The sequence below is a fragment of the Ischnura elegans genome, chromosome 7 (assembly GCF_921293095.1).
Source record: "Ischnura elegans chromosome 7, ioIscEleg1.1, whole genome shotgun sequence".
Classification (NCBI taxonomy): domain Eukaryota; kingdom Metazoa; phylum Arthropoda; class Insecta; order Odonata; family Coenagrionidae; genus Ischnura; species Ischnura elegans.
The window spans coordinates 57,891,382-57,903,695 of NC_060252.1; the positions used below are offsets into that span (position 1 = coordinate 57,891,382).

General features: G+C 36.8%; 1 protein-coding gene across 3 annotated transcripts in view; it reads right to left on the minus strand.

The window, feature by feature from the left end:
- The window catches only part of LOC124162863 (stromal interaction molecule homolog), a 55,197-nt gene that overhangs the window by 35,384 nt on the left and 7,499 nt on the right, over window positions 1-12,314 (minus strand). For 2 of the 3 annotated variants that reach the window (XM_046539550.1, XM_046539548.1), the window contains exons 5-10: window positions 9,487-9,602; window positions 8,200-8,369; window positions 6,034-6,186; window positions 5,392-5,559; window positions 872-993; window positions 210-376 (exon numbers count right to left, since the gene is read on the minus strand). In XM_046539550.1, coding sequence (XP_046395506.1) covers window positions 210-376; window positions 872-993; window positions 5,392-5,559; window positions 6,034-6,186; window positions 8,200-8,369; window positions 9,487-9,602 — 896 coding nt within the window. The remainder of the gene's footprint in view (window positions 1-209; window positions 377-871; window positions 994-5,391; window positions 5,560-6,033; window positions 6,187-8,199; window positions 8,370-9,486; window positions 9,603-12,314) is intronic. The other variant, XM_046539549.1, reaches the window with a different exon arrangement.

A 12,314-nucleotide genomic window follows, 5' to 3' on the forward strand; every position in this document is an offset into this window, starting at 1 on the left:
TTCACTTTTAGAGTTTACAGATAATTCTGCAGGAGTTTTTCTGATAATCTAAAGAAAGGAGATTAATTCACACCAAAGTACAATTACACTTGTACAATCATGTTTGCCAAGGGTTTACATTAAATATACATTACATATAAAGGTTCAAGTTTGACTACCGGATCATTCATCCACACACAAGAGTTTTCTGTACATAATTTCACACTTACCTCTCATTCCCGCCGCAGGTCTTCCATTTGTCATGCCACGGTAAAGGATTGACTCCAAGTAAGCCAATCCAGCATTATTTATGATGTTAAAACCACAAAGAAGTTCCATCTGCTTCCACCGGTACACACGCTCCTGAAGTTCTTGTGTAACTTCATTTAAAGATGTTCTGAAAATGCAAGAAACAAAATTACAGCAAAAAAGGAAAGAACTTTATCATTTCATGAGTGACATGAATAAGACAGACATCAAATTGCAAATCACTTTTTCTGGTGGTGAGACAGTGAAAATATTTTGGCCATGTCTATGAATAGTTTTACACCATGCTGTAATAGTGATTAAGCTTTCATCAAAGGGAACTATTAAAATCAATAGTGCAAAGTGAATATCGTTGCCTTAAATGTAAAACCTTGTAAATAAAAAATTTCATAGAATTAGATTTTTATGTCATTAGTTGTAAAAACTTGTATTTCGTATAATACAGCTGAATAAAAATTCTATTTAAAATTGAATTTAATGAATTACATGTTGTTTGACAAGAAAAATAACAGTTTTTCATTCATACTGTAAATATTTTACATTTAAGGTAATTTGTGATACATGATATGTATTGGTTTCATAAAGGAGGAGGATCCAAGCAAAAAATGATATGTAATTTACTTACCTAGCTTCCACAATACTACGATCCACATCATCAATGGATTTCCCATGTGTAGACACAAATGCACCCACTAAACTTGATCGCTTCTTTCTAAGTTTCTCACACTGCAACAAGCAAACAACAAGCTAGATGTTAACCATAACAGACACATGATAAAATTTACAACAGTATCATTGTTTTTGAATACACAAGTGCCAGTAATGTATTCAAAATTTAACAACATATGGTAGTGAATTTTTATTAATTTCTCCACTGCTTTCAGCCAATTTAGGAGTATTTCAGGGTGGCTATGCAAACAATTATTGCTGGAATACTTATGCATTCAGCAACTATACCACTGACATCTCAACAAGTATAAATGATAACATATGCATAGAATACACTTGATTTCAATTTCCTTCTTGAGAGATACCATGTTTGTCGCAAATAGAGCGTACATATAGAATCCAAAAATAGTAAAATACCTTCAAAATAAACTTGCCTATGGCAAAATTTTATGAAAACTTCTTTATGAATAACTCATAGTCAAGGCTGTCTCATATATAATACTAGAAATTAAACTCAAACCCCTACAATAGAGTGGTTTCCTATTATTTTTTTATTGCCTAAATTGAAAGATTATTACTCCTGGACTACGTATTTCAGGCTTGTAGATTTTTAAATGGCAATATCTATTTTCGCGATTAAATGAAAAGTGAAAATTTTCAAGCGCGCGAAAACGCTACGGCTATGTATGAATGCCGGGAAAACTCTGTGTGACGTCATTCTGGTTCCCGCTGCCGCAAGTGAGGTGACCTTGGGGCAAGGCTTTGAGCGCAGTTACAACGCAGGATGCTAGCAGGTGGCAGAGTACCCTGCTAGCTGGTAGGGCTTGGCTTAAATAAGGATTATTAATACCTTATCAAACGAAGAAAACTTTCTGACCTTAGCCAGTTTTAATAAGTGATTATTAAGACATAATTCCCTGAGGTCTGTGCCTCATGCATGCATTGGTAATCTCAGACGAATTAAAACTCCTGACTTCTCGTATAGCATCTAGATCCCTGTGACGTCACGTGGAGTGGCATCGCATGGGTGCCAATCTGGCCTTTTTTAAATGAGGTTAAAATTGACCATTAACATTCGTCTAAACTGGGATATCTAAAACCAAATAATTTGTATAATATGTATACACTAGCGGTAGGTAACGTATCGCAATCAATGCCTTTTGTTCTCTTTGATAAAGGAAACTACCCTATTACAAAAGTCCATAGGTTAGATCTTCCATTGCCAAGACCCGACCCTAAAACTAGGGAAGAATTTCAGACCCTGTATGCCTCACAATAATATGAGACTGGCATGGTGAGTCCATTATTTCTCACAGCAGAAGTTTTGTTAACAACTAGTAAGAGTTTACTGTCAACCCTCCATACAATACAACCCAAGTCTACAGTCCAGCGGGCGAGAGTTGTCCGATGGCACTTTAAAAGGAGGGATGGAGAACCCTGCACCAGCACGGTTTGCAGCCAATCGCTGTCCCCTAAACTCACCTCACACCCTCGTCTAGTCATGCAACATCGTCACAGGCATGAGAAGTACTGAAACAAGCCTGAGCCACCAAAACAAGCCCTTTCTTCGAATCACCAAAGCATAGAATCCTTCCTTTGAATCCCTCACGCTCATCGTCCCTTCCGGCTGCTTTCTTCACCTAACCTTTCCGTTTACATTTGAGGTGGGTGTTTCCCTTTCTTACCTGGCAACCTTGCTCCCTAACCCAATAGGGTGGTTTCCTATTATTTTTTTATTGCCTAAATCGAAAGATTATTACTCCTGGAGTACGTATTTCACGCTTTTAGATTTTTAAATGACGATATCTATTTTTCGCGATCAAATGAAAAGTGAAACATTTCAAGCGCGCGAAAACGCGACGCGTAAGTAGGAATGAAGGGAAAAAGTCCGTGCGACGCATTTCTGGTTCCCCCTCCCGCCTGGTAGGTGACCTTGATCGAGGCTCTGAGCGCTGATAGGACGCAGGATGCTAACGGGTAGCTGAGTACCTTCCTGTCTGGTAGCGCATGGCTTAAAAAAGGTTTATTAATACCTTATCAAGCGAAGAAAACTTTCCGACCTTAGCCAGTTTTAATAGGTGATTATTAAGATATGTTTCCCTGAGCTCTGTGCCTCATGCATGCATTGGTAGCCTCTGACGATGCATAACTCCTATCCTCTCGTGTAGAAACTAGGTCCCTGTGACGTCACGTGGAGTGGAATCGCATGGGCGCCAATCTGGCCTTTTTCAAATGAGGTTAAAATTTGACCCTCGCCATTCGTCTAAACCGGTATTTCAAAAACCAAATAATTTGTGTATTATGAATACACTAATGGTGGGTAACGAATCGCCATCAATGCCTTTTGTTTTCTTTGATGAAGGAAACTACCCTATTTAGACCCTCCCCTATATGTCATCGGACAACTCTTGGTGGCCAGACTGTAACAGAAAAACTTCACCACTTTTCCACTTTTTATTTTTAAAAACACACTACTAGTTAGAGCTCACAGTCCACTGCACGGTGACAGGTTTATTTGCAATAGTTATAATTTATTATTTAAAGAGCTCTAATTACATACCTATCATTTTACTCCTGTTCTCATCTTTTAGGATTTTTTCAAGAAATATATTGCAGCGACAGGTGGTTAGCACTCATGTCATAGCATGGCATCTAAACACAAGGCAATCAATTCAGCATCAAAAGATGGGCTCTATGAGCTGATACTAGTAGTGTATTTAAAAAAATAAAAAAGTGAAAAAGAGCTTAAGTGTTTCTATAATGGATACCTTCCATTCTATCAAGCCCGAATCCATCAATACAACCCTACTCTCTCGTTCACAAGCATTATGAGAGTTCTATGGTCCATGTCCCAGGATTGTCCACTGCAAAGCATCAGGATCATTTGTGATAGCCATGCTTCATTATTAGCCATAGTAATAGGGTAGTTTCCTTCATCAAAGAAAACGAAAGGCATTGATTGCGATTCGTTACAAATTATTTGGTTTTAGAAATGCCGGTTTAGACGAATGGCAAGGGTCAATTTTATCCTAATTTGAAAAAGGCCAGATTGGCGCCCACGCGATGCCACTCCACGTGACATCACAGGGACCTAGTTTCTATACGAGTAGATAGGAGTTATACATCGTCTGAGATTACCAATGCATGCATGAGGTGCAGAGCTCAGGGAAACATGTCTTAATAATCACTTATTAAAACTGGCTAAGGTCGGAAAGTTTTCTTCGTTTGATAAGGTGTTAATAATCCTTATTTAAGCCAAGCGCTACCAGCTAGTAGGGTACTCAGCTACGCGCTAGCAGCCTGTGTCGTATCAGCGCTCAAGCCTCCCTCAAGGTCACCTCGCAGGGCGGCAGCGGGAACAAGAAATACATCACACGGAGAGATTTCCCGGCATTCATACTTACCCGTCACGTTTTCGCGCGCTTGAAAATTTTCACTTTTCATTTAATCGCGAAAAATAGATATCGTCATTTAAAAATCTATATGCGTGAAATACGTACTCCAGGAGTAATAATCTTTCGATTTAGGCAATAAAAAAATAATAGGAAACCACCCTATTCAAAGAGCTCTGTTTACATACCCATCATTTTACTCTTGCTCTCATTTAGGATTTTTTAGGATTTTAGGATTTTTTTCAAGAAATATATTGTAGCTACAGGCGACACGCACTTTTGTCAGCCTGGCATCTAAACATTTCAAATAAGAGCCACCTTCATTTGAAATTATACATGATTGTGAAAGATCTTCTTTCTCAATTAAGCTTGAAAAAAGAACACATCTCGAGTTTTATCACATTATACATGTCGTATGGTTTTAATTTGGACAAGTAAATTTTTTCACCTAGGTAGAGTATTCAGCTATCGCATAAGCACGATGCATCTGAAGAATTAGAAAAAAAACTTAGAAACCATTTGTTTGCCATAGCAAAGTTTCTTTTTAACAGGTCGAACATCTCTTTTGAGCTTATCGACTTCACTTCACTTAACTATCCACAGTTTTCCAAATGCCATAACATTTCAATTCATGAGTGCAAGAGCACATGCTGCAACTATTTACTCACACTCTTTATTTGAATGGCTAGTGAGTGTTTCCAAATATCAGGATGCATACCATGTTATTTCTAGTTTGATGTACGCAAATTTTTTGGGTCATGTTCAGCAAGATGGCTGCACCTTCACAGATGAGTGAAAAGGAATTTTATGGGTTTTCATACGACACTTCATCCTTAATAACATGGTAAAGTAAACAAATCACAACTTGCTCCACCAAGTCCTTATCGGACAGAAGATCAGAACCACCGCAGAAGTGGATAAAATAGGTTTACAGACATGAAAGGATTCCTTCCAAGTATTTAGAATATGGAAATGATTTGAAATTCAACAATCACTTTGTATACGCACAGACACATGCATTTTTGAACCAAACTGTGATATTTTTTCAAAATAATTCATGAAATAACACCATGGCAGTACTCACCGCTTCTCTAGCTTGGAGTAATTGTTTTTCGGCAGATGCTTTCTTTTTTATATATGCTTTATTTTCTATCTCATGCGTTAGCTGGAGCCAATGCTGAAGACCCACTGGAGGGGACCAACACCTGTCCTCAAGTTCACCCTCTGCTCTTTGAAGTTCACCACGCAGCATCTATAAAATTAACACCATTAAAAATAACTGCAGGATGCTCAATAATTATGGAAACTATTATCATTAATTAGCCAAAATGTCCAAACTTTACTTTGTAATCAACTTATTCACCGGTAATATATTATAAATTTTGGAAGTTATGGAAAAATCTCCCTTGTATGAGGTGAAACTTTATAAGCAAGAATGTTAATTAAGGGATTTTCATCAAAGAAAATATAGCAGTATTTTTCGGAAAACCTGAAACCAAAGTTATCCGAGGGTAAATGTTTTTAAGGGGGAATCGTTGCGGTTATAACATACTATCATCATCATGTGACTGATCATGAAATAAAATGCATCAAAACCATTTATGAGCAACTTTTTGGTGGAAAATTGATAGAGTCAGTTTTATCAATACGTTTGACAACCACCAGATAACATATGAAAACTCTCAATAAAAAAAATGAGGCCTTTACAGAAAAACAATAAAAATACCTCTATTTCAGCCTTCAACTGTGACACTTCCAGGTCTGAGTATGATGTTCGGAGTTCACCGGGATCCCCTGCTTGCTCTTGCAACCTCCTTTCCAAGTTTTGCTTTTCAGTTGTCACACATTCTTGTTCATGCCGAGCCCGCTCCAACTCTTTCTGCAGAAAGAGAAGATTAGCGGGATCTTATTATGCACTGCCTTTTCAAAGATCTCATCACTGCTCCCAGTTCCCTTACAGGGATGAAACAATATTGCCGAATTAAAATTACCTCACGAATCCCTAACTTTTCCAAGGCAAAAATCTTCAAGGCAAAAATCAAACTTTTTTGCAGCCTCCTTTCGATCATAATACAGTATATCGATAATCCGAAAATCCAATTTTTGGAATGATCTAAAGAACAACGGAAGGGTTTCCCAAGTTTTTCAATATTTCTATTTTTTTAATGTTGAAAATATAGCTACATATACATGTAAGTAGTTTAATTACTGTCTCAGAGCCTGGCTGTCTTCACACTAATCTCGTGAGAGCTAGTCGACTTATTTACCATTTCTTCTGAAAAATATTTCATTACTTGGCTTAGGATACCCAGATGTGGTGATTTTGCATTACAGAATTCACTGCATCATCATACAATGTCTATTCCTCAAACTTTCCGCACTTAATGGGGAGACGAATGGAAATGAGTTTAAGTTTACATAGTGTGCACTGCATGCCCAAAATTACTTAAAATGTATGCAAGGAGATCTGCAGTTCTACAAAAAATGTGTGGCACATAGTTGATAATAGTTTATTTTCCTCCTTGAAATACAATTGCCTACTTTTTCATTTGTTGAGCTCCAACTGTCATGAAGAGGTATTCTACCAACATATTTAGTGTACATGCATTCATTAGCAGCAATGAGAACCAAAATTTTGTTTAGAAAAAGTTTCTTCAGATGTCGTTTTCCCAGAAGTTAATCTTTTTTTAAAAAAGCAAGTGAAATAGCCAGTTGCTTTAAGCATTAGAGCCTTGCATTAGTTTTTATTAGATATGTCAATCACTCTTCACAAGTAGACATTTTTGAAACATTTTTAACCCTTCCTGAAACCTGGGATTGATATAAACAGTGAGAGAAGTGAAAGGCCACCTTGCATTACATTTTCGAGTTGGTCGTTCGGCAGACAACCCCTAAAGTGAAGCCCGCAATTTGAAGGGTCCTCCCTCAGTATGAGTCATGCCGACTAGTCAAAAATTGGTTTTGAAGTAAATGACAAGTAGTTTTTCGAAAATACTTGAATTCTCTGCACTTATAAGATTAGCTGTGATGATTAATACTAAATTTAAGAGTTAAAATTCACAATGCTATTATTTACAGTAACATATTCAAAGTAGAACATCCGATCAGAGGATTTGATAATTACTGATTAGTTTATGTTAGTAGATGTAAAAATGACATGGAATTGGCGACAGGTTCACATTGAAAAATATGGAGGGGCAAAATGTTGATCCTCTAGTCAGATTGAAAAATGCTGCGTGATTTTCCCTTTACAGGTGATCTCATCATGATCACTTACAAAACTTATTTAACTTTGCGATTTATGGAAGAAAATTTTTTAAAAATTTTTTGAATTTGTTTAAACTATGCTTAATCATAAATTCTATGAATTTGATTGAGTTTATATTGTTACTTGATCCTTTACTTAACGGTGCATCATTTCCGCTGATACCAACTCACGTTCCGATAAAAATAAATATATTTTCCATGTTGCAGTGTTGTCTACGTCCAGGAAACTGATCTATTCACCAAAAAAATCGTTAATTCAGAATGCTTCTAGTCCCAAGCATTCCAGATGATCGATCTTCTACTTCACATTCATCGACAATTTTGTCAGGCACATTCCATATAGCCATATTTGTAGGGCAATATGTTAGATAGCAATATAATTGTTCATTTGAAGATGAAAGGTGTGCTTACAGTGGAAATTCTTTTTTTTATAATTCTAAATATTGTATGACTGCCATTTATTTCAGCATTACCATTTGTCTTCATCTCATAATATTAAGCTAACACTTTAAAATTTTAAACTAAAAGGAGAACTTTGAAGACAATCCATTACGGAATGCAAAAGAATCAAAACATTGAAACACTTGAGAAATGTGAGAATCACACTCTTTTGGGTAGTGCTCACCTGCAAATCCATTAATGTATATTCTGCTTTCTGCAAGCTTTCCATGTCTTTCATCATGCGAGAGAGATGCTTCTGGGATCTTTTGTTTTGTTGATATGCATACCAGCATCCCCCCATTGCCACTACTAACAATGTAACTAAAACTAAATCCTTCAAATGATGACTGTAATCTGAAAAGAAAAAAAATCATGCTTGAGTGAGCAAAAGAAAGACTATCATTGCACTTGACCAGAACAAGAGAAATTCACACAATTTTTATGTTTCCCCTTAAACTGGTCTTTACCTGTCAATATTCATTCAAAGAATTTTAAATTACCGCAATTGAACCACTAACAATTGAAATTTTAATAAGTTAGTAAAACATAGGATATTAATGATAGATCCAAGGTTTAATTAACCACAGAAATAAGCAACCATAAATTAGGGGCATACATAAAAAAATTACATCATTATAGACCCATAAGCTACCAAATAATTATAAAATAATGACATAAAAACGTTATAATGATTGAATGTTAACAATGAGGTGATATAGTAAAATTTTGCCTGAAGTAGTTGAATTTTTCACTCGATTTTGCTCAATTTACTCTTTATACAAGTTTGAAAAAAATAATGCACTAAAGTGCCCAAGTAAACACACTCTATGAAGTCTGTAGATGCATAAAAACTGTGAGGGGCACTTACTCAGGACCTTCTCTTTCAGGACTGGCACTTGATAAGCTTTGCCCTTTCCCTCGCATTACAGTCTGAATGTGAAGTAAATTCGTTGGCATGATTATGTTCTTTCGTGTGCGTTCAAAGATATCTATTGAGCATCCCCCTCCATAAATTTATTTTCTTACGTGAATTATTACGATTTAAGAGTCCTCATGAATACATATACATAAAATGAAAAAGTTTATAAACAAATTTTCCCATTATTAATTTCTAACATTTGTAGGCATTGAAGACATGAGAGTTTACTAACTATGACCTAGAAGTTCCATTTTCAGTCTATTTCTTATCTCAGATTTTTGAGTGTGTAGCTAGCATTTTATACTAGATTGTTCAAGAAAATTTTTCCGCCCTCTTTTGAATCTTGGAGATTACACATGGAGGGCTTGGATAGACACGCTTATAGGTGGAATATCAAACTACTTATACAAGTCCACAATCCACATATAAAGCTGAATTTATCACGGAAGGCGAACATTTTTAAAATAAAAAAAATACTTGAAAGCTAACTTTCATTATGGAATCCTACAGCTGAGAACATAATAGATAACAATATTATTTACATAAATATACCTTTTGGAGCTCCAAATAGCACAACATCCATAGCTTTGAGTGTTATTTTCTGCTTGTGGATGGGATCATGGATCCCCAAAACTTTGTTCAAGTATTGCATGTTGTTTACTGCAAGCCTAAAATACAAAGAATAAAGTTTTAGACATGCCGCATTTTAGATGATAAATGCTCACAGAAAAACAAAAATCATTTACATGACCAGAGGAAATTACAACTTTTTTAAAGTGTGCATATTTCAAGAGTATATCAATAAAGGCTTTCTAAAGAGCAATTTATCAACATAAAAAAGGGAAAAATAACTGGATAACCAATATGAAGAACCATTCTTCAGGACAGGTAATCTAGAAATTGGAATAATACGCATACAAACACTTATGTTTCCAAAATATACCACATAAGATGAGATTATTTTATAAATGATCCAAATTATTTTAAGAACAGAAGCACACCTCCACCTCTTTGCACCAATATTAATTAACCATCTCCAGGTGGAAAGATGACAAAAATGAATAAATTCCCTCTTGCCTATCAAAACTGTAAGGCCTCCAATTTTTCCCATCCAAACCTTATACATATAAGTTAAAATAATGTGATCTACCTATTTACCAATTGAATACACAATACGCTAAGATTAATGTTTCCACTTTTGTAGCTGCCCTTGAGCTCACTTGCCCCAATTGTTTTGACCAAATCTTTATTGTCAAACCTGGCTCTGTGAGGGAAATTTTCAAATTTGGGAACAACAAAAAGTACAGAGTTGTGTCTGACTCTCCAGAGGCTGGAATAACTGTAAGTCATTATTTCTCTATAATGCTGTGCAAGGTTCACTGAATTGGTGGTGCATTATCATGGTAAAGAAGCCAGTGGTCAATTGACCAAAAATGAGGCCGTTTTCCACTAACTATATAACACAGCCTTTTCATAAATACAACGTACTATCCTCACTAGGGTGTTTTTTTTAATTGCTTAAACAGGGTTCCCACTCTAACTAAATTATAAAATTCACGGTTTTTTCCAGGTTCTCACGGTATAAATGTCATCAAATTCATGGTTTGTAGATAAGGCATTTTAGGCAGAAATATTGATCACGTAACAATCACCAGCCGCACGTTAAGTAAAAATGTAACAAACGCGACAGATGCCTTGAATGCAAATGCAGCAATGAAAGTGCTATCTCTCATGACGTCACCTATCGCTAGCAAAATTCATATCCGGCTAAAAGGGTGTGCGTGGGAAAATGAAGAGAGCAGGGTGGCAGGGAAGTGAAGAAGTGCCTGATTTTTTGCCAGGGTTAACGTCTCCCAATCACAGGCTTAAGGTCAATGTGTCGTCATGGCACACGGACCAATTAATAATTGCACTTCGAATACACGTGTACAGAAAAATGCGTGGACAGCATCTGCACGTGACTCGGCCTTGAAATATGATCAAAACATCGATTTTTCTTATAATCTGTCTATCGCAGTTCTACAAAGTTTGAGAGATTTCTAAGGTTTCATAATGAAATTCACGGCTATTTCCAGGTTTTTTCACGGTAGACGAAATTCACGGCTTATTCACGGTTGAATGGGAACCCTGCTAAATCGAAAGATTATTACTCTGGAGTACGTATTTCACACTTCTAGATTTTAAAATGATGATACAGTAAACTCTTGATTTTACGAAGCAGGATTTTACGAAGTTTTCGATTATACGAAGTGATATTGCGGTCCCGGTGAAAAGCCTATGCTAAATACATGGCGCTATTCGATTATACGAAGTTTCGATTATACGAAATTTTTTGAATTTACGAACCTCGGCTCGGTCCCTAGGAACAATTGGCATTCGTTTATACGAACTACGGCGAAAAATTTGTCAACAAAACTAGTTACGCCGGCGTAAGTAGCTAAAAAATCAGCGCTTCCAACTGTGGTCCATCAAAAGTGCGAAATCGTAAATGATAATGCAACTTTGGAGAGAAATGGGTCGCCAAAAACCTCACTGTGGGAATTTAGGGGGAGTAGGAGTTCAGTTAAAATATCGCGGCTGACATTATACCCCTATTTACGTGCCTGTTCGTAAACATAGCATCGACAATAATTCGTAGTTTAACATGCCAGGAAGGTCGCGCGGAGTATTTCGTACACCCCTAATTAACCCTTTGCACTGCTGTGAACGTACAACGAAGACTACTTGACTACTTTTCGCCGAAGCACTTCGAAGGGTCCCTAATCCGGGACCCTTTCCTCGACGAGCTCACCCTCGCTGGCCCCTGAAACTGGGCTATTTTTAAGGCATTACCTGACGCAACCCTGGGTTTCAAAGGGCAAAGGTGCCATGGGGGGAAAAAGAGTAAAGTGCGTGTTACTGTGGGGCTGTGCGTCAACCAAACGGGCACGGACAAAATAAGCCCGATGTCATTGGGAAATTTGAAAGGCCACGGTGCTTAAAACATGTAAAATTGGAAGCCCTCCCCGTTTTTTACCATGCAAATAAAAACAGCTGGATGACCCGAGAAATTTTCCAGCAAACGGTTATACGTCTACAGAGAAAAATTGCTGGAGAGAACAGCAAAATTGTTTTAATAATGGATAATGCCACCGTTCATAAATACGTGGAGGATCTAAAATTGGCTATTGTTCGAGTCCTCTTTTTACCCCCGAACTCGACTAGCAAGTCCCAGCCCTTGGACCAAGGCATTATCCAATATTTTAAAGTCCTGTACCGGAAGAAGCTTGAGCGGTATTACTTGCGATGGATCGGTATGTATACATTCATCTATTTTGCTCATGTGCGTTTGGATATCGATTTAGATATTTTTATTCATGATTATCATTCTTTCAAATCTA